The sequence below is a fragment of the Morus notabilis genome, unplaced genomic scaffold, assembly GCF_000414095.1.
Source record: "Morus notabilis unplaced genomic scaffold, ASM41409v2 Scaffold948, whole genome shotgun sequence".
Taxonomy (NCBI): domain Eukaryota; kingdom Viridiplantae; phylum Streptophyta; class Magnoliopsida; order Rosales; family Moraceae; genus Morus; species Morus notabilis.
In genome coordinates, this window is record NW_010362042.1 from 363,639 (window position 1) to 388,699 (window position 25,061).

Below are 25,061 nucleotides of genomic sequence, written 5' to 3' on the forward strand. Positions count from 1 at the left end.
ACCCTTCTATTCCCGAAAAAAAAAAAAAATCACCTGATACCATATTCAATAATGTCAAAGTGGGGAAAGAAATATTCATATATTAATATTCTATAAAATGTCCACGTATTTTTCACTTTGACGAGCTAGACCAAAATAGTTGTAGTAGTAAATCTTTTAAATTGAAGCATCTGTTCGGGAATGTTTTTAAAATCGTTTTGTTTTGAGTACGAAAATAAAACATATATATATATATCTATTTTTTGATAATGGTGTTGAGATTGTTTATGAAATTTTGTGATTATTCTTTTAGGAGATTGTTTTAAGTAAAAAAAGAAAACGTGAAAGATGTTTGATTTTATTTTTGACGTATGTTGCGTATACGAAATAATTAATTATCATTAGATAATGCATTAAATAATAAATATTTAGTAATTAATAATTGATTATTGAATAATAAATAGAATATCATAAATTAACTAGTGTAAATAATTAATAAATAGGATATAGTAATTTGATTATATATTAATTATCATTAATTCTGAATAACAAAATATTCCTTAGTAATTTCGTAATTAAAAAAAAAGTTTAAAGATGAACCCAGCATAAGCCTTAAAAAATGAAAAGATCAATGACTTTTTTTTTTTTTGCTAACAAAATAATGGCAGGGTTCGTTTCATATGATACACTTTTGTAAACACATACTAATCAAACGCCGTCTAGGAACCGTTTTCAAATCAATTACCTCTAGAAACTCAAAAAATAGTCCATCATATCATAATATGAATAAAATAAAAAGGAAAATGATTTGAAAACAGAACAAAAGGACCGTGAATCACCCATTTCAAATCCAATTAATCGTGTTGGATTTCTTCTCAGTGCCTAATTAAGACGGTTAGTCAATTCCTCTGAAATATTATAGTTCATTTTAAGCATTCAATAATACTATTTAATCAAGACAATTCTTTTTTTGGAAAAATAAAAATATTTGAGGTTTGTTCTTATTTGGACCCTCCATAACCCATTCCATATCCGCCTGACCCGCGACCCACCCACCTACATTTTATGCCCCCGCGACCCACCCACCTACATTTTATGCCCGCCAACGCATTTTAGCAACAAAATACTAACAAAGTTTAAGGGCTTGTTCGGTTGCATTTTTGAGTTATGATGACTTGAGTGTAGATTTTGAGTTGAATTTAAGTTATAACTTGAGTTTGTATTTGGTTGTGTACATTTGAGTTATGATTTGAGATGAAAATCTTTCTGAATTTGTGTTTGAGTGAGTCAAAATTTGAGTTTGTATTTAGAAAGTATTTTAATAAAAACTCAATGATGATGAAAAATTTTAATAGGGTATATGGGTGGAGTTTTATTCATTTTTTCGTTGTGAACGCATAAAAAAGAATCATCTCAATTGGAATTAAAATGAAAAAGTTATAGTATTTTTAAAAATAGACAAAATACTGTTCATAAACTTAAATTTGAGTTTAAGAACTTAAGTTAAAGAATAAACTTGAACTCAGATTTTAATTTCAAACTCAAGTTAAAACTCAAGTTAAAACTTAAATTTTATAAAAAATTATGAACTTAAATAAAATTGTAATTTGTGTTTAAATTATTTTTAAATTTGAATGCAAACGAATTTAAGATATACCCAATCAGGAATTAATTTTGAAAACTAAAAAAAAAAATACCGGGTCAGGAATTAGGGTTTAAGGAAGAGAGAAAAAACCCCTCTTTTACTTATTTCTTTATTTCGCCGTAGAAAATAAAAATCAATTATTATCAGAACGACAAAATTCAATTCTTAAATCTGAAAAAAGAATGGGAAAAATTCTGAAGTTGTGACGGATAGGGTTTTCATGTCACAAAGTACAAAAAATACATATATAAAGTTGTGAACTTGAACTAGGAAAGCTTTGAACTAGGAAGAACTATTACAAGCCCCGTGCTTTTTACGCCCTTTGTGTGTTGCTGGAACAAAAAACTTATACGAGGCGGCGGCGTACGAGGAGAGGCGGAGATTTTCTTGCATGAAAGTGCCGAGAAAATGTCGACAGATCTCGGTGATTATACCATCATCAAGGAAGGAGAGGCTGAGATTTTGATGCACGCAAAAAATGAAGTCTTTTACAACAAAACCCAGGTGCCGAAATCTCCTCTTTTTGTTGATTTTATTTTGTGCTGATTGTTTCGATGGAGTTTCTGAGTTGGAATTTATGTGGGTTTTTTTTTTGGGATGTGGTCTGAATTGGAAGAGTGTCAAAGGGTTGTTATTAGTTTAAAAGAACATATATTTTAGGAACGAAGAAGATTGGATTTTGAATTGTGAAAACCGTTAGTTTATGTCTTAATTTTTTATGAAGAGGATCTCCTCTTTGGGGTGAAGTCATGGATGTGGAGAGTTTAGTTTTGGGCAGCTGATTTTTGTGAGTTGACATAGATTCTTATGATGTTTTATTTAGACTTCAGGACAAGGAAAGACTTCAAATGGAACAAATTTTATTAGTAGAATAAACTCTAACTAAACGTCAGAATATTTGCCTTGTGCAGGCATAATGCTTCTAGAATGCAAAGAACTTGTTTTTTTAGTCTCAAGTCTTAACAAAGAAGAAAACATTTGATATTGGTTTATCAGATTAGTTCTCGTAGGTGCAGATCTATCAGGTTGGTGATGATTTCACTATGTTTTAAAGAATGAGGAATAATGCAACTTCTTGTTTTGCATATCCTTATTGCATATGGTATAGGCTCATGTTCTGGTTTCATATTGTCATGAATCAAGAGATCTGTCTTGGTTGGGACTGTAATTAGGGTTTGAGGATGGTAAAGGTAATATGGAAAGGCTAAAGATGTTACCTTGGCAATTATCTTCTCCATTGGATTTTATTTTCTCTCCATTGGCAGTTATCTTATAAGAGTTACTCTATCTGTTTTCTTGTAAAGGATTGTGATGGTTTCATCTTTTCATGGTCAGGTTAATAACAGGGATATATCCATTGCTGTCCTAAGGACTTTTATAGCCAAACAAAAAGAAGAACATGAAACGAGATTGGCAAAAAGAACAAAATCAGCTACAAAAGTATCCGAAATGGATGCTTCAGAAGATGTTCCAAAAGAAGCATCTAATGGATCTTCTGTAAATGGTGAAATATCTAATGGGGATTGTGAAGAGGATAAGGTATCTCTTAATGAACCATGTGGCGTTTTGGAAGAGCATGTCAAGACAACAGAGGGAAAAGAACCAGCACAACTGAAGCCCCCAAAAGTTCTTGAGGTTCTCAAAATTGTGCTCTGTGCTGTTTGATATATTACCAGTTTTTTTTTTCTCTCTCTCTCTCTTATAGCCCAATACTTGGTGAAAATTACAACCCACAGTTTCCAATTGTCTTTTGCTTATCCTACTCCTTTTGATGTGCATTAACAGGCTCTATCAGCTTCTGGTCTAAGAGCTCTGAGATATGCCCGTGAAGTGGAAGGAATTGGTAAAGTTGTGGCTCTTGACAACGATAAAGGTTATTTCCAAACTTCTTACAGTATCGTGTAAATATATGTTTTTTTGCATTATGGTACTTGAGCTCCAGAGGGCCTCTGTTGCTCCTTATTTATGAGAACAGTAAATAAATATAATGATTTAGGTTGCTCTTAACTGTCTTGAAATAAAAATTCGTAATCAGCCTGTAATTTAAGGCCCGTTTAATTCGCTGATTCGAGTTTTTAATTCGAGTTGAGATGTGACTTTATGTGAGAGCTTTTTACTGTAGTAAAAAAGTTAGATGTAACTATTTCTGAGAACTTTTTACTGTAGCAAAACTCAAATTCTAAACTCGAATCGGTGAAATGAAGGGGCCTTAGAGATTTTACCTATGCTTAATGATTTATTTTAGGTGGTTCTTATCTGTTTCCTAGCTAACCTATGAATTATAGAAGCGATTGATTATTTTTTACCGCATTTCTATAGTGTCAGTTGAAGCTTGTAGAAGAAACATCAAGTTCAATGGTTCAGTGGCATGTTCAAAGGTCGAATCGCATCTTGCTGATGCCCGTGTATACATGCTGACCCACCCAAAAGAATTTGATGCGGTATGTATACTCTTATGTGTGTTCATATCAACTTTGCAGAAGCTTTGCATTTGGACATTCTTGCCGGCACTTATTAAAAACCTATTGATTTCAACCACAATTCATAATCTTTATTTTCATTTGAGTTGCAGGTCGATCTTGATCCTTATGGCTCGCCTTCTGTGTTCTTGGACTCCGCAGTTCAGTCAGTTGTTGATGGAGGCATGCTGATGTGTACAGCAACGGATATGGCAGTGCTTTGTGGGGGAAATGGGGAGGTTTGCTATTCAAAGTAAGGTTTTGTAATTCCTACCAAAGTTTTTGATTGAGTAATGATTTTTTTGGGGAGTGGGGACTAAATTTTGACAACTATTTTTGTACTAGATATGGTTCCTATCCATTGAGAGGAAAATATTGTCATGAAATGGCCTTGAGGATCCTCCTAGCTTGCATTGAGGTATATTACTATGTCCTTGATGGTGTTCGTCTCTTTTAAATTAAATGTGTTAATTTAGTTTAACTTACTGGTTTCTACTTATGACAATTGGATTGATGTAGGGAGTGCTACTTTCTATTTCTTAAACATTGATATTTAAGTACCAATAATTATCTGGGAGTATTTTCTGGAGGTGTTCAACTGTGTGTGGTCGTGTGTCCTTCGTAATAATGAGATGGACCACATTTTTTTCTTTTTTGAGGATTTTGAATTATGTCCTCTGTAATAATGGCTAATCCCGCTTCGGTTGATCTTTCTGAAGGAAAGTTGTCTCTGTATATCATGATACATTCTGTTGCTTTATCCCTCACATTGCTCCTATACTTTTAAAATCCACAACATATGTGGATAAAGCGTTTCGCTTCTTTCCACATCTCTATCTAAATCTATTTTTTTTTCCAAATTTCCTTTTTGTAAACCACAATATATTATATTTTGATCTGTATTTATCTTGTATTTATTTTTATTTTTTCTGCAGAGTCATGCTAATCGTTATAAGCGATATATTGTTCCCGTGCTATCAGTTCAGATTGACTTCTATGTTCGAGTTTTCGTCCGCATCTACTCGTAGGTGGCCGAGTTATTCTGAATTATGTTAAAAAATTTAGCAATATGTGATTTCTGAGTCCTATTGTTGACTAAAAACTCAAAAAAAAAAAAATGTTCGCAGCTCTGCGAGTGCAATGAAGAACACTCCCCTCAAGCTTTCCTATGTGTATCAGTGCATTGGCTGTGATTCTTTCCATCTACAGCCCATTGGAAGGACAATTACCAAGGTAAACTTGGGTATCTGATAATGTCGGAATTCAACATTCAGATGTTTAATAGTTTAAACGAGTAAATTACAATATCCATGTTAATACCCTTTATCTGTAATTCTTTCTTAGTACCAAATTGCAATAGCAAAAAGTAGTTTTCTTTGTTTGTTTTGATCCGAAGGTGGTGACAATGTTTTGATGAAGTCTAAGTTTGATCTTTACAGAATACTAGTGTAAGATATCTACCTGGTTTTGGTCCTGTTGTTCCCCAAGAATGCAGCGACTGTGGGAAGAAATTCAACATGGGTGGCCCTATTTGGTCCGCTCCTATTCATGATCAAGAATGGGTTGCTTCCATACTTGAAGACGTGAAATCTATGAAGGAAAGATACCCTGCTTATGATCGCATCTCTGCTTTACTAACGACAATCTCCGAGGTGTGTGCGTGTCTTTAAGAATTTAATGCCCTTTTCACTTTAAAGTAAAAGGTCGAATATAACAATATATGATTTTACGTTTGTAATTGTCTATGTCTAGTGTATCCTGCCATATATCTCTGTTGCCTTTGCTCAAAAGTTCTGAAAATATGGTGCTCAGTTTGCTCTTTATGTTTCTGATCCGCAACTGTTTTTCAGGAATTGCCTGATGTTCCCTTGTTCTTGAGTCTGCACAACCTCTGTGCCACTCTCAAGTGCACTTCTCCATCTGCGGTGATTTTCCGGTCCGCTGTGATCAATGCAGGATATCGTATCTCAGGAACTCATGTAAACCCATTGGGATTGAAATCGGATGCTCCCATGGACGTCATTTGGGACATCATGCGCTGCTGGGTATGAATCTTCTCACTTGATTTTTATAATATGGTGTTGCAAATGCTATAATAATTAAGTGATGAAGAATTATTTATTTTTTCAATAAATATTTATAGGTCAAAAACCACCCTGTGAAAGCTCAACCACCCGATCAACCTGGAAGTGTGATACTCGCTAAAGAACCTGTACTTCAAGTACGTTTTGCCACCTTTGTTGACCCTACTTCCATTTTTTTTAGTATTGCTGCCGAAAGGGTTTCCTTTTTTATTTTTTGTGTTTTACATTTCCTCTTTTTACAGGCTAACTTTGCAAGAGCTGTCGCGTCGCTTAGCAAAGCGCAAGCCAAGAAGGTTGCTCGGTTCCTTCCAAATCCTGAGAGGCACTGGGGCCCGAAGCTCAGGGCAGGTCGTCAAATTACCACCAAACACATTTCTCTGTTAGGCGCCGAGGTTGTGAATGGCATTCTGAACCAGGAACAGGAAGATGGTGCAGAACCCGAAGGCAAGCGTCAAAAGACAGAGGAGCCGACCTTGGATTCATGAACTGTCCTTTCTTTCAGGTCTGTCGATGTAACGAAGCTGGCCTGCGGCTCTTATCGGCTCCATAAGAAAGAAATGTTTTGTTCTCAGCTTTGTTTTTAAGAAAGAGATGGGAGGGAGATTGCTTGTATCATCAACCTTCAACTTGTGAGCAAAACTGCCATGGATATATGGAGCCGCGTGGAAGAGACTTTTACGAAAATTTTGGTTATGGAAAGTGTAGCTTTAATTTATTTTGTTAAGAGTTATAATTGTTATTATTATTTTTTTGTCTGAATAATCATTAAGGTATTAAATTTGTTCGCTTGTTACACAGCGTGCACTGAGAAGAGAAAAATCAATGCCAACATCAACTTTTGCTTTTCTTTATACTGTTTCCTATGCTCAAATCTTTGCGCCTCTTTCATATCCTTTCAGTAAAACATTAGTTTTTACTATGTTTTGAGAGTTTACTAGGTGATTTTTATATGTTGCTGATGTTGGTTGGTTTTCCTTTTAGGAGAGGTTTTCTTTTTAGGAGATGTATGTTTTTTTTATTATTCATTTTTTTATTTATCTTTTTTAGGAAAAGGGATGAATACCGTTTTCTGAGTCAATGGAAAACACACAAATGACGTGTCTGATTGGAATCATTTCTAAAAATGATTTTCACATTTTCCGAGAATTAAAAAATGAAAACGCACACAGAAATGCATTTGACACCGCATTTTTTAAAAACAAAAATTGAAAACGTTTTTGTACTTATTCTCAAAAAATCACAAAAATTGAAAACGATCGAGGATCGTTTTCAGTTTCCATTTTTCTTCCCCCACCCCCCCAAGTTTTCATGTATATAATCATGTTTATTTAATATATTATTATTTAATATATTTAATATTATTATTTATTTAATATATTATTACACATTTTTAAAAATTAAACCATCAAACACAATTTTAGTTTTTTTTTTAAACTGAAAATAATCTTGGAATAAAACTACCAAACGTATTTTCAAAAATGATTCCAAAATGATTCCAAAATGAAAATGAAAACATTTTCGTTTTCATTTTTATACAAAAAATAAAAATGTTTTGGAACGAATTCCAAACGCACCCGATACGTCGATTTCATACACATAACAAGCTTGAAATTTGAGGCTGACATGTCGTTTCTGAACAGAAACGACATACAAAATACAAAGGAAACTGATACGACATCAAGGTAAATAAACATCTGTTGACCTTCAGTTTTTTTAGAAATCTCGTTGCCAAAAAAGAAAAAGAATGCAAAATTACAATCGCTTTCATCATAAACGACGATAAAAGCGGACCACGCATCATTTATGAGAACTACAAACGACATTTATTTTATGTGAATGATTGAAGAAACAGGAAAACGACATTACGGTAGCAGACTTTAAACTCTTTTGCTGCATATAATACATAACATGCCTTCTAAAAAAATCTCTAAATCTAATAACAAAAGAATTTATGATCAGATATGACAAAAAACAAAGAAACAAACAAAACAACAAAAGAATATCTGATTCGGAGTAGAAGAGGAATGAAGTCACTGGTCACAAGTTAATTATATTACAAACGGGAACACTAACAACAAGGTCGTTGTAGTATAGTGGTGAGTATTCCCGCCTGTCACGCGGGTGACCCGGGTTCGATCCCCGGCAACGGCGATTAACTTTTTTTATTTTATTTTTTATTTTACTCGTGCTAATATTGCTGTTCAACATGTCTTTTGGATGCAGCTATTGAATCAGGTATGAGGTCTACATGAAATTCCAACTTCACCTTTCATTTCAAAGTTCAAACACACCATATAAAAAGATAAAAGAGGAAGAACAGACAAAGTTACAAAACAAAAAGGCCATCCCCACAAAGGCAAAAGACTTGTTTGTTTCTCTGTTCAATAAATCATATTTATCAATAGCATTCAAAAACATTAGATCAAGCACTGTATTTTTATTGCTGCAAGCTCATAAGATAAAGCTAAGTAATAAAATTACATCCCCACCAAAATGCACATCCAGGGGTTGATGTCTGACCACCACATGGGGTCACAAAGACATGATAGATAGACATTAAAAACAAAAAACAAAAAAAAAAGGTATGCAATGACTATAACAACTAATAATGATTATTCAAAAATAAAGAGGATTTGCGGACTAATCAAAACAAAAACTTTGAATTAGGCACTGCCATTGGCCAGTTTAGCAGATCCACCAGCAGGGTTGAGCTCGTCCCATGCCTCGATCCACGTGACCATGGCATCGGCTAGCTTGTCGAAGTAAGGATCCACCTTGCTAAGCTTCGCCTTGACCTGCTTAGACAGTTCAATGTAGCACTTCTGCACGTTGGTGCATTCTTTAGGGAGAACTGCAGATTGGAAGAATGGGATGATCTCTTCCTGCCAAAAAATGCCTTTGTACTCCTTCTTCAGGTTCACAAATGGGTTGCTAGCTTTGCTGTGCCAGATGTATGGTAGGCCCGTCTTCACTCCCAATCCCAAATGGTCACATATCACCTGAAAATGAAATACTCATTATAGAAAGAGGGAATTATGTGAAAGGGTATTAAAAATCACGCGTTTTTGAACGGTCGAGATTTTCTTAAAACTTCGGTATGGTTTGAAAATTGTTCAATTCCGACAGACCTTGACACACCACCCTGCCCACATATCGTCGTAGCGTCCAATTGGCTGACCATCACCCATGAGTCCAAAGTACATTGCAGGGCCAATAAGCTCACGGTCAAATGCCAAGTTCATGCCACACATGGGGAACAAAGTTCCCTTTGGAATGGTCAGAACCGCATCAACATACCTGAAGAAAGAAATAAAAAAATTTAGACGTCAACTGAAAAAATGGGGGTTCATTCTTTTCGGGGTCCTTCTATGGTGTCGGGAGTCTAATTCCTGATTGACAAGTTTATCATTCTACTTCACAATTTCAACATTCAATAGTCACAAGTACATCGTTTCTTAAATTAATTCATAAAATCAAAGATTGAAACTTTTAACATTCATAAGTCTATTTTACACTTCCAATGTTCAAATTCGCAGATTAAAACATCAATTAAATTCACAAGTTATCGTATTCCTAGTACCAGTTTCAAGAGTTCTTTCTTGGTACAATAAAATTAATCCTCTTTTCGGTTCATGAGAAGTGCATGATGTTTAAGTTACCTGGCGTTTCTCTCTAGAGGCTTGACAAGCTGAGTAGGCGCATCATAATCAGGGATGTTGAGCCAGAGGCCATGGGAAACAGCAGTTTGGACACCCTCTCGGAGGCTGAAAGGGTATCCACGCACAAAATCTGCGCCTTCTCTGTAAGGATCGTAAAGGGTGTTGAAGAAAAATGGCGTCGATGGAGACAAGAGGTTCTTTATGTGCTGGTCAAGTGCATTGATATCTTCCCCAGACGGGTTTTTCGCGACCTACACACACGATCACATTTAGTTTCTTTCGATTTTTCGCATACCTTAAAAAGATGTCTAAGGGAAAACTAAGAAGAAACTTACGAAGCAGTCATCGTCTATGGTGTAAATGTACTTCTTCTTGGAGACCATGTAGCCAAAGCAGCGACAAGCGGAGTCCTTGAAGGAAATGCAGGAGGACCGGGGACCGAGGATTCGGTTAATGTCGTTACGGTTGTAGAGCTCGTAGTCGAAGCCCTCGGGGACTTTGATGGTCTTGGAAGGGTCACCATCTTGGACGATGATGAGATGGTAAGGCTGGAAAAACGGCCTCCACATCTCGAGGAAGTCGAGGTTTCGGATGGTCGGGATCACGATGTCGAGCTCATCTTTCAGAAGGGGTGTCGTCGAAGGAGAAGCCATTGGATCGAGCTGAAAATAAAATGAAAATGAGAGAGAATGAGATTGTTTTGTTTGAAGGAAATGGGGTTTGTGAGGGGAAATATATATGGTGAGATAAGTGGTGCTAGCTTAAGGGTAAGGCCAACTTATTATTTGAAAGCTTCTAAACTAATCATCTTTGCACCTCAAAAGCGTCCTTATTACTAGGAATTTTATCTAGTGATTCTAGTTATATTACCTTTACATCTTAAAAGATTTCAAAAATATTCCATTCAAAAAAATTTTCAAAAATATGACCTTTTATAAGTAGTCGAGTAAAGTTTTTGTTTTATGTAGAATTATCAATTACGCTTTAATTTCTAATTAATCATGTTGTCATCCGAAAACCTAGAAATATTTGTGATCAAACTATGGTCAACCATATTTATGTGCAAATGTAGCAAACTAATAATGCTTTTTTCACGTGGTTTCCTATAAAATACGTTTCAATTGAATCAATATGGTGAACTCATGTTTTCCACACTGAGAAACTAGAAACTATAAGATTTCAAGAAATAAAATGCTTAAGATTCAAGTTCTCAACATTATTAATTTTGAATAAAAGGAATTGGAAAATCAAACAAAAAAAATTCTTTAAATCCCAAAAATTACATAAATTCTGACCACTAAATGAAGTGGAAAACGGTTTCAAAAAAAAAAAAAATTTTAGAATTATCTGCGTTTGATTGAAAATATTTTTACAACTCGGATTGTTTCCTTTTATCATTTGACAATTGAATTTTGGATTTCATATGCGTGATCTTTTTTATTTTTATTTTTTTTAAGTTCTAGAATATTATAAAAAAAGGAAAATAATAAAAAATGCCACCAAGATTTGTGGGTACTCAAATTAGGCAAGTCAAGGGAGCTGAGAAACTATTAATTTCACTACCGACAAAGACGAAGGCGCTTGGCTTTGTTTTGAATCATTTGACGCGGAGGGAAAAGCGGTTAATAACGAGAAAAAGAAAGCGTGTGGAATTAGAAACTCACACGTGGCTTGAGAATAAAAAAAGAGGTCTTTGCGTTTAATCAGTGATTTTATAGTTAGGCTGCTTTTTGACTGAAATGATTATCGGAATATTTGGAATTAACTACCTTAATTCCCGCATGTCATTTTGGGGACCTCAGATCGGCCCACGTGTACTTATTCTCTTTGGGCCTACCTTTCTAAACAAAGCCTGTTTCTCAATTTCATGGGCCTTGGAAGGGAGCAGCTTATTCAACTTAGACAAATGCAAGATGAACCTTTTCAAATTGGAGAAAATTGTTGATCTAAGGGTGAGCACAGGAGTCTGAATTTTCTTTTACTCTTAATTAATACTTTTTTAATTAATATAATTATTTAATTAAAAAAAGATATTAATTAAGAGTAAAGAGAAAAAATGTAAACTCATACACTTTAAGGAGTATTTATCTCATTTTCACTCTCAATTGTTTGTTGGGTTTTTTTACCGTAGGGGTTCCTACTTATAGTGCAAGTTTCTAGCTATTAAAAAATCACATCAAAACAAAAAATATGCAAAATAAATAGTTAATGATATAGATCTAACAACTTAAAATAGAAACCTACCAGTAATTTATTTTAGAAATCTCTTTCTTTGTTTTATCATTTATGAAGTACTAGTTTTCTCTTGACTTCAAATACAAATATATATACATAGATGAGTTTTAAATAGTTACATTTTTACGATGATTATCCATTAAATATTAAAATTTTATAGTATGGTGTGATAAAAATTTAATTTTATTAATTATTATAAAATTTTAATTCTATTAAATTTATTACAACTATCGAACTAATATTTTACAATTGAAATAGTAATGCTCACTTATAATTACATAATGAAGTGTCCATTTAAACTAGGGGTGGCAATTCGTATCACGTGTCGTGTTTTAGTCATTTTTTTTAATATGCAGTCAACCCGAACACGACCCGTGACACGAAATTTTTTAAAAACCGCAACACGAACACGCCACGACCACTCTACAAGTTGACACGACACGACACGAAAAAGACCCATGACACGAAATTGACCCGTGAATCCGAAATTGACACGAAAATTGTATACTTTTATTTAGTTTTTTAATTATTAAAAATAACTTAAAATTCATAACACACTGAAATACAATAACATCCATTGAAATTAAGCAAATAATAGTATAAATTTTGAGTATAACTATCATGATATCACAAGTTCATAATAAAATAAAAAATATGTAATGAAAAATATATATTTTTTAGTTTTTTACGAGTTTCGCGTCGTGTTCGGATTAGGCGGGTCCAACCCGAAATTGGCCTGTGTTTTTCGTGTCAATTTCAGGTCGACCCAATTCTGACCCGAATCTCTTTTTTCTCAACCCTAACCGGTAAAATTCGTGTTGTCGTGTCATGACCTATATTACTGGCTTAATTTAAACTACACCCTAATATATATATATAAATATAAATATATATATATATATATATATCCTTAATTTTCAGCACTATATATACACACACAAATGTATAAATTGCAGGGTATCTTTATGAGATGAAGCTCAAGCCTCGAGATGGGCATTTAATTGTGCTCTTAGTCAAATTGTAGTCGCATTTTAGAGGCCCTCTTCATGAGTCTCACATTTATTATTTTAGCACGACGTTTTCTAACATAATGAAGATAATAAATAGAGATTCTTTTATTGGTGGAATCTTGTCTATCGGTACCATGTTTCGTGTAATAAAAATCTGTGTGAGTGTGAATTGGTATTTGTATTGTATTTTCAAGCGTTGAAATATATTTTTCCATTAAAAAATGGAGTTGACCTTTGCAAAATTCTGACTACATAGGTCAAAATTAGTAGATAATACTAGCTTTCTATGATCTGACCGATTGTTACTGCTTTTTTTAGTCCGTTTAATTCGCTGATTTGAATTGAGATGTAATTTTTACTGTAACAAAAAAATTAAATGTGACTGTTTTTTAGAGTGTTTTAATATAGTAAAACTCAAATTCTAAATTTGAATGGTAAAATGAACGAACTTTTATTTATTTTTTCCCTGAAAAACGAGTCTTACTATTGGATTAGCCTCAGTAAGCAATATGTTGCATATACATATGGGATATATTCGTAAACATGCACATATATACATTTGCATCATACATATACTGATATATATATATATATATATTTGTGTGTGTGGATGTATGTATGTCTTACATTAGCAATATTCTTACAGACATGGATAAATACGCCACAATAAATTCCACCCTCTGTCACAACAGTGATTATTATTAAACCCTTTCGTGAGTTAGCAGGATAAACATTTATTATTCGGGTCAAGGCAAGTTAACCAAAACTGTGCAAGAAGAAAACAGGAGACTGATTCCGCAATGGCAAAGCCAGAAAAAAATAAAAAAATTTACAGTCTTGTCAGTCCTATTTCCTTCAATAATTGACAGCAAACTTACTTAGCCGACAAAAGAAAAATGCTCAATCTCATTAATTCTCTAACTTGTTAGGACTTATTGTACATCAATCTTCGTTTTGGTGGTACTATACTTCTTCTCTCTGTACATAAAATGGGTTAGTTAGTAAGATGAGACCCTAATATGTAGCCCATTTGGTGCTTCTACTCTTGGAAACTTCATTAGTTTATCTCCCCCAACTTCCTCCCACCTGAAATGAGAGAGAGAAAACTATGTAAGCAAACAAAAGTGATGCCATGGTTTTGATGTGATTAATTTAACATGTGAAAGAATTATGGTTTTTTGGTCATGTTTGAATCATTAGTCACCTGTATCTAGTAACAAAGTAGTGTAGGAAAGTGGAAATTTCTGCTATTCCGAGTTCCTTTCCGGGACATTGTCTTGTACCTCCTCCAAATATAAAGAAGTAATTTTTTGATTCCAATCTCTTGTCCTGTATTTTGAAGTCAAAGGAAATTTAGTTAGTGACTTTGGAACCAATTTCTTAGTTTACAGAAAAAGGTAGAAAAAAAAGAAGAACGAGAAATTTTTTTTTTAAAATAAGACACTGTTTGAACAATAAATGATTATGAATTCTATCAGTTTTATTTATTTATTTTTTTTTACTTTGATATAATTTTAACCAAATTCAACGTCAAAAACATGCGAAACCTGCCGGTCTAGGAAATGTTAAATACCTGTAGCCATCTCCATGGATTGAATTTTAAAGGATCGGGGTACAAAAAAGGGTCATAGTTTATCTCCCTAGTGTAAACGTAAATTCTCCATCCCTCTGGAACAAAAAATCCTGAAAAACAAAGCAGAAAAAGAAAAGCTGAATTAGTACACTGCGTTTTTTTTTTTTTTTTTGGTAACTCCAACTTCATGTTGACAAAGTAAAATGTATGCAGAAGATAATTTTTGGAGGAGGTCAATGCAATAATAGGAGAAGATAATTTTGTGATGTGAATAAAGAACACAAAAGGACTTATGATCAGTCATTGTTGATGAATTTTAATGTGAGTATGGCCCACACACCATCATATCATTTGATCCGAACCATATGAAAAAAAAAAAAAGAACTCATATAGAATTGAATATACTGGAATAAAAACCAGAGTAGTCTTTCTCCTCTTGTTAAGAAAAAGAAAGACATTCCTTTTTGTCAAAAATTATTCTTTAACCGAATGGTCTAGCTAGATCATTGGATAATTCCATGCATATCATTATAGGTCTCATGACTATGAACTGCTTCACATAATTATTATGCCAAAAAAGTGACAAAAGTAAATGCTATCTGCACAACAGTTTCTTGAGCCCACAAAAAACATGACAGAAGCTAGAAGCTGTTAGGAAATATATCATATACATATACACATACATACATACATACATACATATATATATATATAATATATACATATATATAGCCAACTCACCATTTAGTTCCATATCTTGAGTGGTTTTCCTAAGAACCCCATTAACAATAGTGGCTAACCTTGAGGTCTCAAAGATCACCTGAAGAAAAAGGGAATAGCTTTTTAAGTGATATTCTTTATCATTAACAAACAAGAAAGTGCGTCAAAAAGTGAAAAAAAGATCTCTTACCGCACGAGTAAACCGCATTGATTTGAGGTCATTCAAGTCAATCGGATCCTCTGCCTTTTTCCTCTCTCTAATAGCCAAATGTTCTTTCTGATAAATTTGACACACAATTAAGGACTACAAGCATTGACAAAAAAAAAAAAAAAAAAAAAAAAAGAAGCTCAAACATAAACTTTTTGAATAATCTTTTCGCAGTTTTTAACCGTCTAACTTATGGAATTCATTGATCTAATATAATTCTATCTGACGGTCAACTTACTCTAAGTTCTTCGAGTACTTTGGGATGATCATGAAGGTATTTGACAGCCATCATGGAAGTGGTTGAAACAGTTTCATATCCCGAGTACAAAATAGTAATTATTTGATCAATGATTTCATCATCACTCAGTTTATATCTGTTATCTTCACTTCTCATTAAACTGGCAAGCATGTCATGGTGATCTTCTTGGGAAGCCCTTCTCTCCTCTATGAGCTGCCCCAACATGCTAACAATGTTCTTCCTTGCCTATACCAAACACCACGGTTAAAACATCTACGTCAGTAAAATATTACCAAACCCCCCAGTTAAAAAAAAAGAAAAAAAAAGAAATGAAAGAAAAAAGGTAAATATGCTGATGTGAAAACTTTTTCCTTTTTGGTCAAACTAACCTGGAATCCACGTCTATAGTTAGTGCCAGGAAGATCAATCGGCAATGACAAAGTTCCCAAAACCAGCTTAAAGAACTCAGGCTTGAATTCATCACACATTGATCCCGATTCGATACCGGCAATCTGCTTAAGAGAGGACAGAAGTGCCATCTGCATAGTAACAAAAAAGTGTTGAAACAAATGTTACTTGAAGGAATAAAAAAAAAAAAAAAAAAAAACAGAAAAAGAGATATAAGGAATCTGGTTAATGTATGGGAAACAATAAAAAAATGCAACAAAACGAACCTCTTTGGTCTTTTCTTGGATGTTAATGACTTTGTGATTCCAATCAGAAAGATGGGTTCTCATGAACTGATCAATCTTGGGCAAAAGCTGGTGTGTGATCACGGTGGGGGAAATGAGGGAAAGCAAAGCGCCTCTCATGTTCTTGTGAGTGGAGCCATGAACGGCAGCAATGTTGCATTTGCCCAAAATGTCAAGCATGGATTGAGGGTAGCCAGGAACAAGGCCTTTTGACTCATTCATTAGGATGTATCTGTTCAGCTCCGGATCCATGGAAACAATGGTAGGACACCCCAGTATGTGGGATTTGAAAACACTTCCGTACCTGTTTGTGTTTTGTGATATAAAGTTATAAACCAACCAAACAAAAAAAAAGTGTTATGATTCAGATATCAGAAAGCTGACTGATGCAATATAATCATCTTTTGGGGCTGTTTTCATGGAGTAACACCTCCCCCTACTGAGGCCAATATAATCACCCAAAAAACCTTTTTCCTTTTCTTTTTCAAAAAAACCCAAAAAGAAAAATTTAACTTTAATGACAAGTGCAATTAAGCGGTGGATTTTCAGGGGAAGGAAAACAGAGAAAAAACAGAGGAACCCCCATTAAAACAATTAGCAAAAGAGAGATTTTTTATCACCTTGCTCTTTGGTTTTTCATGAAGTCAGGGCCTTGTTTAAGAAACTCAGTGGTCTCTCCGAAGATTGGCCAACCCATTGTGCCTGGAGGAAGGCCTTTCTTCCTGTATCTGACCTCATTCCACTTTAGCAAAGCAGAGCAAAAACAGAGAACAAAGAGGAAAACACCCAAAACAACCATGAATGCAGCCATTGATACTCCCTAGGAGAAGAGGAAGAAGAAGAAGAAGCACAAGAAGAAGCAGAAGAAGAAGAAGCTTCAAAAAAATAAAATCCCACACTCCTCCAAAGAGAGCTGTAAATGGTATGGATATGTATGGGCATGCTCTAGTTTTAACTCAGCCAAGATTGTGCATATATATAGAGGCCTCTGAACCACCACCATATTATGCTTCAGAGAGAGAGAGGGGGGGGGGGGGGGGGGGAGGGACCCCAATCTATTAGACCCTTCAGTACTAAACTGTAAAACAAAATTAAATGACAAAAATATTAACTTTTTCTTTTAAGATTATATATGATAGATCGTCTTATGGTATGATTAATTTTTTATTATCAGATGTGATTAAAATTAAATGAGATTAAAAAAATATACATAATATATAATTTTTAATGTAGATTTAATAGTAAAACACGACTGAAAAAATAAAACTACGAATAATTTTATTTTTTTGATTTTGCAAGAGAAATTCTTTTTTTTAGGCGTTTTCTTCTTCTTCTCTTTTCTTAATAAAAAAAAAAAAGGAGAGGAAAGAACTTACCAAACCAAACCGGCTCTTGACTAGACAAAGATTTGAAATTGTAATACCCTCCAATTAACACAGACTGGTTAATATAATTTAATACATGAAACTCTTTCAGGGTTTTAACCAAACGTGTTTGTATGAGAGAAAGAGAGAGAGAGAAAGAAAGAGTTAGTTGGAAGGACGTTGATAACTTGATAGTAACATGGGAATGAGTGATATGAACTATTTACTGCAATGATTTTCCTTTTTTCTTGTTTTTTTTTTTTAAATTTATTTTTTGGGACAGATTTGGCTGAAATGATTAAGGTATTATTGTTATGGATGGAAGTAGACGAGGGGTTCCTCAAAAAGGTTTTTTTATATTTTAATTTTAATTTTTCAAAGGCCAAAAAAAAAAAAAAAAAAAAAACCGAGGGACTCAGTTGCACATGCGCACCACCCTATTGGACCTAGTTAGCTAATAGAATAGTGACTCCAAAAACACAGAGTCTTTCACATGTCCATCAACAAGATCTGCTGCTGCGAATTGGAATTGGAATTTTACAAAAACCACAACAAGACACTCTCTTGGTAACCATGTGAATAACAGAAGAGAGAGAGAGAAAAAGTCTTCCTAATTTCTTTCTTTTTTTTTTTTGGTTGGATTCTAACTGCAAGTTTGAAACTTGGACTCACGTCTCTTGGAGGGCAGTTTGAAGCTGTGGACAGTAATTCCTAGAAGACCACCATATTTATAAACACTGTGGTATTGACTTTTTGTACTGTTTATGACATGCTAGAGACTGAAAAAATAAAAAAAATAAAAAGTGAAAAAAATGAAAAGGAAAAGGGGTTCAGAAACAGCCCACGTATATCAATCACCAACAATATGTCCCAAATACAGGAATTTTTTGGAGCTATATGAGAGAATGAGATATAATCCTATTGACTCTTCAAATAATTGATTTTCATCAGTCGACCTGAATATATATTATTCAAGTAAAATTAGCTTTCTTCTCTTTTTTAAATATATATATATATATCATGAGAATGAGATAAATACTTAGCTTTCAGCTAATCACATCAGTTGGACACAAAATCATTTGAGATTTTTTGGAGTTTTGCTTTGGTACTGTTATAAAGTTCAAATAGCAAAAAATGTTCTTTCCCTCGACATATGTAATGAAAATATTGACCTTTTTGCTTCAATGATTGCAAAATTTATGCCATGAAACATTTACACAACACCAAACGTTGCCAGCAATTTTTTCCTTATGTCTGTCCTGCATTAGTGGGCATTTATACTCTTGATCAATACCAATCAGTCATAAATTAGTAATATATATTATACATGATATATTAAAAATACTACACTTGCACATATGTATATATATATGTGTGTGTGTGTGTGGATTGTGTATTGGTCTCTATACAATATCAAATTAAATTATGAGTATTATATTGCTCTTGAGAACTTTAAGGCTTTTGGATCAACAATTTACTTTTGGCGCATTGGTCTTTCCAAAACCCCAAGGATCAATGGAGCAAGCACGAAGAATGTCCATTTGCATGCTCATGATAAAGAAGTTACAAAGGTTGTGAAGATGAACTTTATTATCACTCATTAATAATGTTCCGAAGATCAAATAAAAGAGTTGTGCATTGGTTTGTGTGCAGAAGATTGTCCTTTGTCATTAAAATAGAGAGTTATGACAATAAAGTAGGGAAGTACATATCTCTCTGTAGCCTGTTCTTAAATGTAAGAAGTCCAGTGCGTGAATGAGGAACGATATGTCATGTGCAATATCTTCTCGGACAAATCTAGCCGTTCATTTCATTAGTTCAAATTATAATTTAAATTTTTATTATAATATTTTTTTTTATAAAAATTTAAATTTAATTTTTTGTATTAAAATTAAAGTGTTTGTTCTTGTATAAATATATTTCTCAATTTAAATTAATAAAATAAACGAGATTGAAAACAAAATAAGTAATTTAGAGTGAAAAAATCGATAGGAGAATGGACCTAAAATAGCCAAGGTTATTTATAAAGCAATATTTAGACTGAACTGTATACTTCAACCGTATGATTTTATTACATCATGGTACGTAATTGTTGATGGTAAAAACTTGATTAACAGCATAAAATCTCTTGTGATCTTAAGGCTAGAATTAATCTCACACGTAGTAAACAATATTAGAAAAGAGACGAATACACAAGAATTAATACGAATAGTATTTTACCCTTAAAAAAGAGTTATATCCACTTTGATATTGGGCACTATGAGAGGAAAACAAAGATAGCTTGAGTGTAGATATTGCAACCAATTAAGGTTTCTTGGCGGCGGAATTAGCCTATTTAATTATACCTTATAGATAAATATACATTTGATTGATAAATAACATAATTGCACCAGATTTGGACTTTTTTATATCTTGATCACCTAACCTAAGAGGTAATACTTATTTTTAGTTAAATTTGAATAAATTACGATCATTCTTGATGATTTTCCCCTGATAGAATTAGGGACATGATCTTTATCTTTTTGATCCCAGCTTATTTATATTCAACTCGACTACCAACTTGATTTACAAACATCTTTGATATCGACCTAAATACAGTAAGAAAAAAATGTGGTAAAAACCACATCGATGCCAAATTCACTAGCTTGACATCTCTACAACAATAACGCTTCACTCAAATGTAATCCAACAGTACAATTTCATCCAAAAAAAAAAAAAAATCTTACAAAATCAAGATTAAAGGTAACGAATAGTATAAATGTAACTTTCCCACGAGCATATACATACACACGCACATATAGTATAATGTCATTCATATATGTAGATAAAGATATAGATAGATATAGTGAATAATGCAAATATTTTCTTTTTGTATTGTTCCCCACAAGTATACGTATGATACAAAAGAGGCTACAATCAAAGTGCAAGTGTGTGGCAATATTAGGGTTTAAGGTCATGGCGTACACCACACATTCATCTATTAATTCTACGGGGCGGCTCCGTACAGTAGTTGTGTACATGACGATTGGTCTAATCATGCATATTATATGATTGTAAATGAGACAGTGTTTTGGCCCTTGTAATTTCTGGTTATCTCTTTTCTACTCTCGTTTTGTTTTTTTGACTTTGCCCTATCGAAAGCTGATGGCTTTGTCTTCGAGTGGCACAAAAGGTGGATTGGATGGCGACTTAAACAAAAGAGTGGATCCATGGGGGGATCCTTGGAAAGGGATTTGACACAAAAGATGCATTCACAATATATATATATATATATATATATCGACTTTTTTTTTTGTTTTGCTCTTTTATTTGTATTTTGTGAAAATTTCCCAATATTCAATTGGTATAACATCTTTTCCAAACTCGTAAGATCATAGATGAAAGATCATTGTTGATCAGAGCAAGGTATGTGGCAAGAGATGTGATAAACGTACCTATATAAGCCAAATAGGGCAAAGGAATATGTGGAAAAAGGTGGATGTCTTTTTAATGTGTTTTAAACTGTTTGCTTCTAACTCTGAGCTCCAAAAACAAATGAAAAGCATGCAAGATTTCCTTTTTAATTGACATGAAAAAGGCTCTTGGTTCCTATATATATTATCTATCTTTTCCCTTATAAGTTATAAGCCGCATAAAAAAAAAAAACAAAACAAAACAAAAACAAAAAATGTAGATCCGTATAATCATACAGCTTAAATATCAGTCATTGAATAGCAATAAAAAATATCATCATTGAAAAGAAAAAAAAAAAAGTTGTCATCTAAAAGTTGAAAGAAATTCAAGGATTTCATATCGTTTCCTAAAGGGGAAAAAATAACTATTAGATAATAAACTTCCAGCTATATAAGTATACTCAAAATTCACTTATTAATCCGACAGTTGAGAAATGACAATTTTTATCTTTGGGATTACATAGGCAAGGATTGATCAACGTGTAGAATAGAAGGGATAATTCAAGTGGCCTTGGCAATTAATGTAGCTAGAACCCAAAAAAGGTAAAAAGCTAGTGATGTAAAACCAGACAACATTAACACGATGAATATCTCCCAAACGCCAAAAAGAGTTTGCCAATATCAACTTCCTATTTTTGTATGTTTAGATATCAACTTTTGTGGCCAATTTGATTTATTATGACGCACGGCGCGGCACGGCACTATGCCAGCTTGCTCGAAACTTCTTCGAATTTTCTGCAATCAGATATGTATATGTATATACAAATATATATATATATATCTTGCGCCCTTGGATATAACATGGTGATGTAGGTGACAAATGGCAGGACAGCCACCCTTTAATTTATAAGGGATTTATCTGTTGAGATTTAATTTGCTTTAAATTCAAATGATTGATATTTGAGAGAAATATTGCCGACACAGTTTGATATTATTTGACTTTTTTTTATTTTTTTTTGGTCTTGAGAGTTTGATATTATTTGACTTGTACGTACAAGAGAAAGGGAAAAAAAATGACGATAGATAGGGAACAAACACAAGGGAAAGGGATATTTCATATAAGTGAATGCAATAATGAAGGAAAATTACAATGTTACACACGTAGGCCGGAAAAAGGTTAATTATAAACTTATATATATATATATAATTTATGATTATATGTATATAATAAGTGTGGATAGAGAAAGAGAAGGCCATGCTTTAAGGTGGGGCAGGAAGAGAGAAGGGAATGTCCACCCACACGCACACATGCAGCTCATGCACTTTGCTTTAATTTGCTTCACTAATATCAATAAAAATAATAAATAAACAAACAAAAAAAAAAGAAAAAGAAAAAGAAAGAAACAATAAAGTTGTGATGTACATTGAAACCTCCAGTTGCACGAGGGCCTCTATTTTGTTATTTTCTGCTTTGTTTCCTGCCAGAAATGGGCATCCTAAACATTATTATTTTCTCTAAATTATTGATCCCCCCACCACACCAAGATATGCACTAGCTAGCATTCCTTTTGGCAACATGGATATCAAACATTCATGTATTTTCCTCTCTTTCCCGTTAATTATAATTGGCTCGTGGAAATGTGTGTGTGTGTGTATATATATATATATATATATATATATATGAGCTATATATATGATTTGTATGTATGCCTGCTTGCTTTTGCATGCCTTTAACAAAATATCGGTGAATTATTTTGGATGTTTTGTTTCAAAGAGTAATTATTGTTTTTCAAAAGACGTGGTTTTTTTTTTTTTTTTTTTTTTATGGCAAAAGACGCTACCCAATCAATTTGCCAAAGCACCTTGAGGCGACCTAATTAACGTTAATAGTAAACAAAAGAGTTAGCTTCTTTTGTTTACTTTAAAAAAATGGTAAACAAAATAGTTGATTTATAAGTAATTATATGCCACTCCTCGAGTTAAATAGAATAAAAAAAAAATGAAAAGTGAATCGTATAGTACAATATATATATAATAAAAAGAAGTAGTTGGTTTTAGTCGCTTCTTGTAAATTGTTAGATTTTTCTTTTTAAAAAATGTTCGGCGGCTGGTCAATGAATGATTGATCACTAAGGTCCCGTTCTTTTCACTGATTCGAGTTTAGAATTTGAGTTTTGCTATAGTAAAAAGTTTTCAGAAACAGTCACATCTAACTTTTTTACTACAGTAAAAAACTCTCACACAATATCACATCTCAACTCAAATTAAAAATTCGAATTAACGAACCGAACGAGCCATAAGTTAATAGATTGATAAATCATTGACTAATATAAAAAAATACTTATTAGTCAATTATTAATTAATGTCAAGTCCAACAGCAAATCATTGATTGACCACTTAAAAAAGTGATTATTTTTTATAACGTTAATAATAGTTGGAATGTTATTTAAACAACAGTTTAAAAAATTTATATTTCACATATCTCTATAAAAATAAATCCTATTCGATATTTATGTGCACATTTAAGTTATTAAACTTATGTCAAATTGAATTAAATTTATATTTTTTTATTTCGTTTGATTTTTTTTGTTAGAGCATCTTCAATACGATGTTGGATTAGTATGCTAATGTCAAATTTTAGCATTTGCATAGAATAGCCACGTACTTTTCCATGCAATATTATTTTTAGTATTAAATTCGACAATAAATTTAGTATATGTCACTTTTTATATTTAGTTATTGTTGGTTTAAGTATTACTTTTTCATTTATTCATTATAATATTATCGTTTTTAAATTATTTTTTAAAAAGGAAAATATTTATTTTTTATAAGTTTCAGAACTCAATAATTATAAAAAAAATAAATGTTAGTATTTGAAATAATATTATGCATTTAAGTACAAATAAAATAACATATTAATATATTATTTTCACCTTTTTAGTGCTATAACATTAATATTGACATTTAAATAAGAAATTATCTAAAGGTATAAATTGGCTTCTCTTATGATTCTATTAACGGCTTACCAAAATTCATTACCAAATACTAATATGGTAAAGTATTTTTTAATTTGTTATAATTATTAAAAAAAAAAACAAAAACAAAAGAAGACCACCTTGGGAATAACTTATCGGCCATAACCTTGCAAGGGTGAGATATTCAATGAAACCCTTCTTGAGACTCTCAATCTCACTTCCCAAACTCTAGAAAAGAATAAAATAAAAATAATTGTTGATAATAAATTAGGAATAAGAAATAAGGAAAAAGGAAAAAAAAAAGAAAAAGAAAAAGAAATTGAATAATATCCTTGAATAAATAATGGTAATGCAACTGCAAGGGACTGCACAAAATTGTCCTTAACTGCAAAAAAAGAGAGAGAAAAATATAATAAAATAAAAGACCCCTTCACTCACACAGTTTCACAGTTGACAGATAAAGATTGAAGATGTCTGCTTATTTGTTGTTTAGTTCTTGACGTCTTTATCCTACCAGAGAATGATGATTGAGTGCACGTGTGGTAGGTCTGTCCACGTGCATCTGTTTTTATTCACCGAATTGATTGATTTGTCTCTTTGCTTCTCTCTTTTTTTTTTTTTTCTGATATTTTTTTTACCCCCCTCCTTTTTGCTTGACTGCCACCTACCTCCTTTCACAAAAAGAGGACCGCGTTAATTTTCTGAGAGCTTCTTTGGTTGCATTGGGGGTAGTTCTTTACTTGTAGAGTTAAATTTGTATTAAAAGTTATTTATTTTATATATTTTTTATTTTAATGTAATTTTAATTAAATTTAATAATTAAAAGTT

General features: G+C 32.8%; 3 protein-coding genes and 1 non-coding gene across 4 annotated transcripts; 2 read left to right on the forward strand and 2 right to left on the reverse strand.

Annotated features, from left to right (window-relative positions):
* Positions 1–1,785: 1,785 nt before the first annotated feature.
* Positions 1,786–6,919, forward strand: LOC21401151 (probable tRNA (guanine(26)-N(2))-dimethyltransferase 2). Its single transcript, XM_010101010.2, has 12 exons — positions 1,786–2,128; positions 2,960–3,259; positions 3,410–3,497; positions 3,944–4,065; positions 4,197–4,336; positions 4,429–4,501; positions 5,019–5,107; positions 5,211–5,316; positions 5,523–5,735; positions 5,934–6,128; positions 6,227–6,304; positions 6,410–6,919. Exons 1-12 carry the CDS (start codon positions 2,033–2,035, stop codon positions 6,650–6,652), a joined length of 1,743 nt encoding a protein of 580 aa, XP_010099312.1. The 5' UTR covers positions 1,786–2,032; the 3' UTR covers positions 6,653–6,919.
* Positions 6,920–8,246: 1,327 nt separating this feature from the next.
* TRNAD-GUC lies at positions 8,247–8,318 on the forward strand. The gene has a single exon. It is a non-coding gene; the product is annotated as a tRNA-Asp (tRNA).
* A 455-nt stretch (positions 8,319–8,773) lies between these two features.
* On the reverse strand, positions 8,774–10,518 carry LOC21401152 (probable UDP-arabinopyranose mutase 2). Its single transcript, XM_010101011.2, has 4 exons — positions 10,162–10,518; positions 9,827–10,077; positions 9,296–9,464; positions 8,774–9,166 (listed from the first exon to the last, which is right to left on the reverse strand). The coding sequence occupies exons 1-4, from the start codon at positions 10,477–10,479 to the stop codon at positions 8,831–8,833; spliced, it is 1,074 nt and encodes a 357-aa protein (XP_010099313.1). The 5' UTR covers positions 10,480–10,518; the 3' UTR covers positions 8,774–8,830.
* Positions 10,519–13,784: 3,266 nt separating this feature from the next.
* LOC21401153 (cytochrome P450 85A) lies at positions 13,785–17,375 on the reverse strand. The gene is made up of 9 exons (XM_010101012.2): positions 17,123–17,375; positions 16,485–16,806; positions 16,200–16,349; positions 15,811–16,056; positions 15,555–15,641; positions 15,386–15,464; positions 14,645–14,754; positions 14,276–14,400; positions 13,785–14,157 (listed from the first exon to the last, which is right to left on the reverse strand). The coding sequence occupies exons 1-9, from the start codon at positions 17,311–17,313 to the stop codon at positions 14,070–14,072; spliced, it is 1,398 nt and encodes a 465-aa protein (XP_010099314.1). The 5' UTR covers positions 17,314–17,375; the 3' UTR covers positions 13,785–14,069.
* Between the last annotated feature and the right edge of the window lie 7,686 nt (positions 17,376–25,061).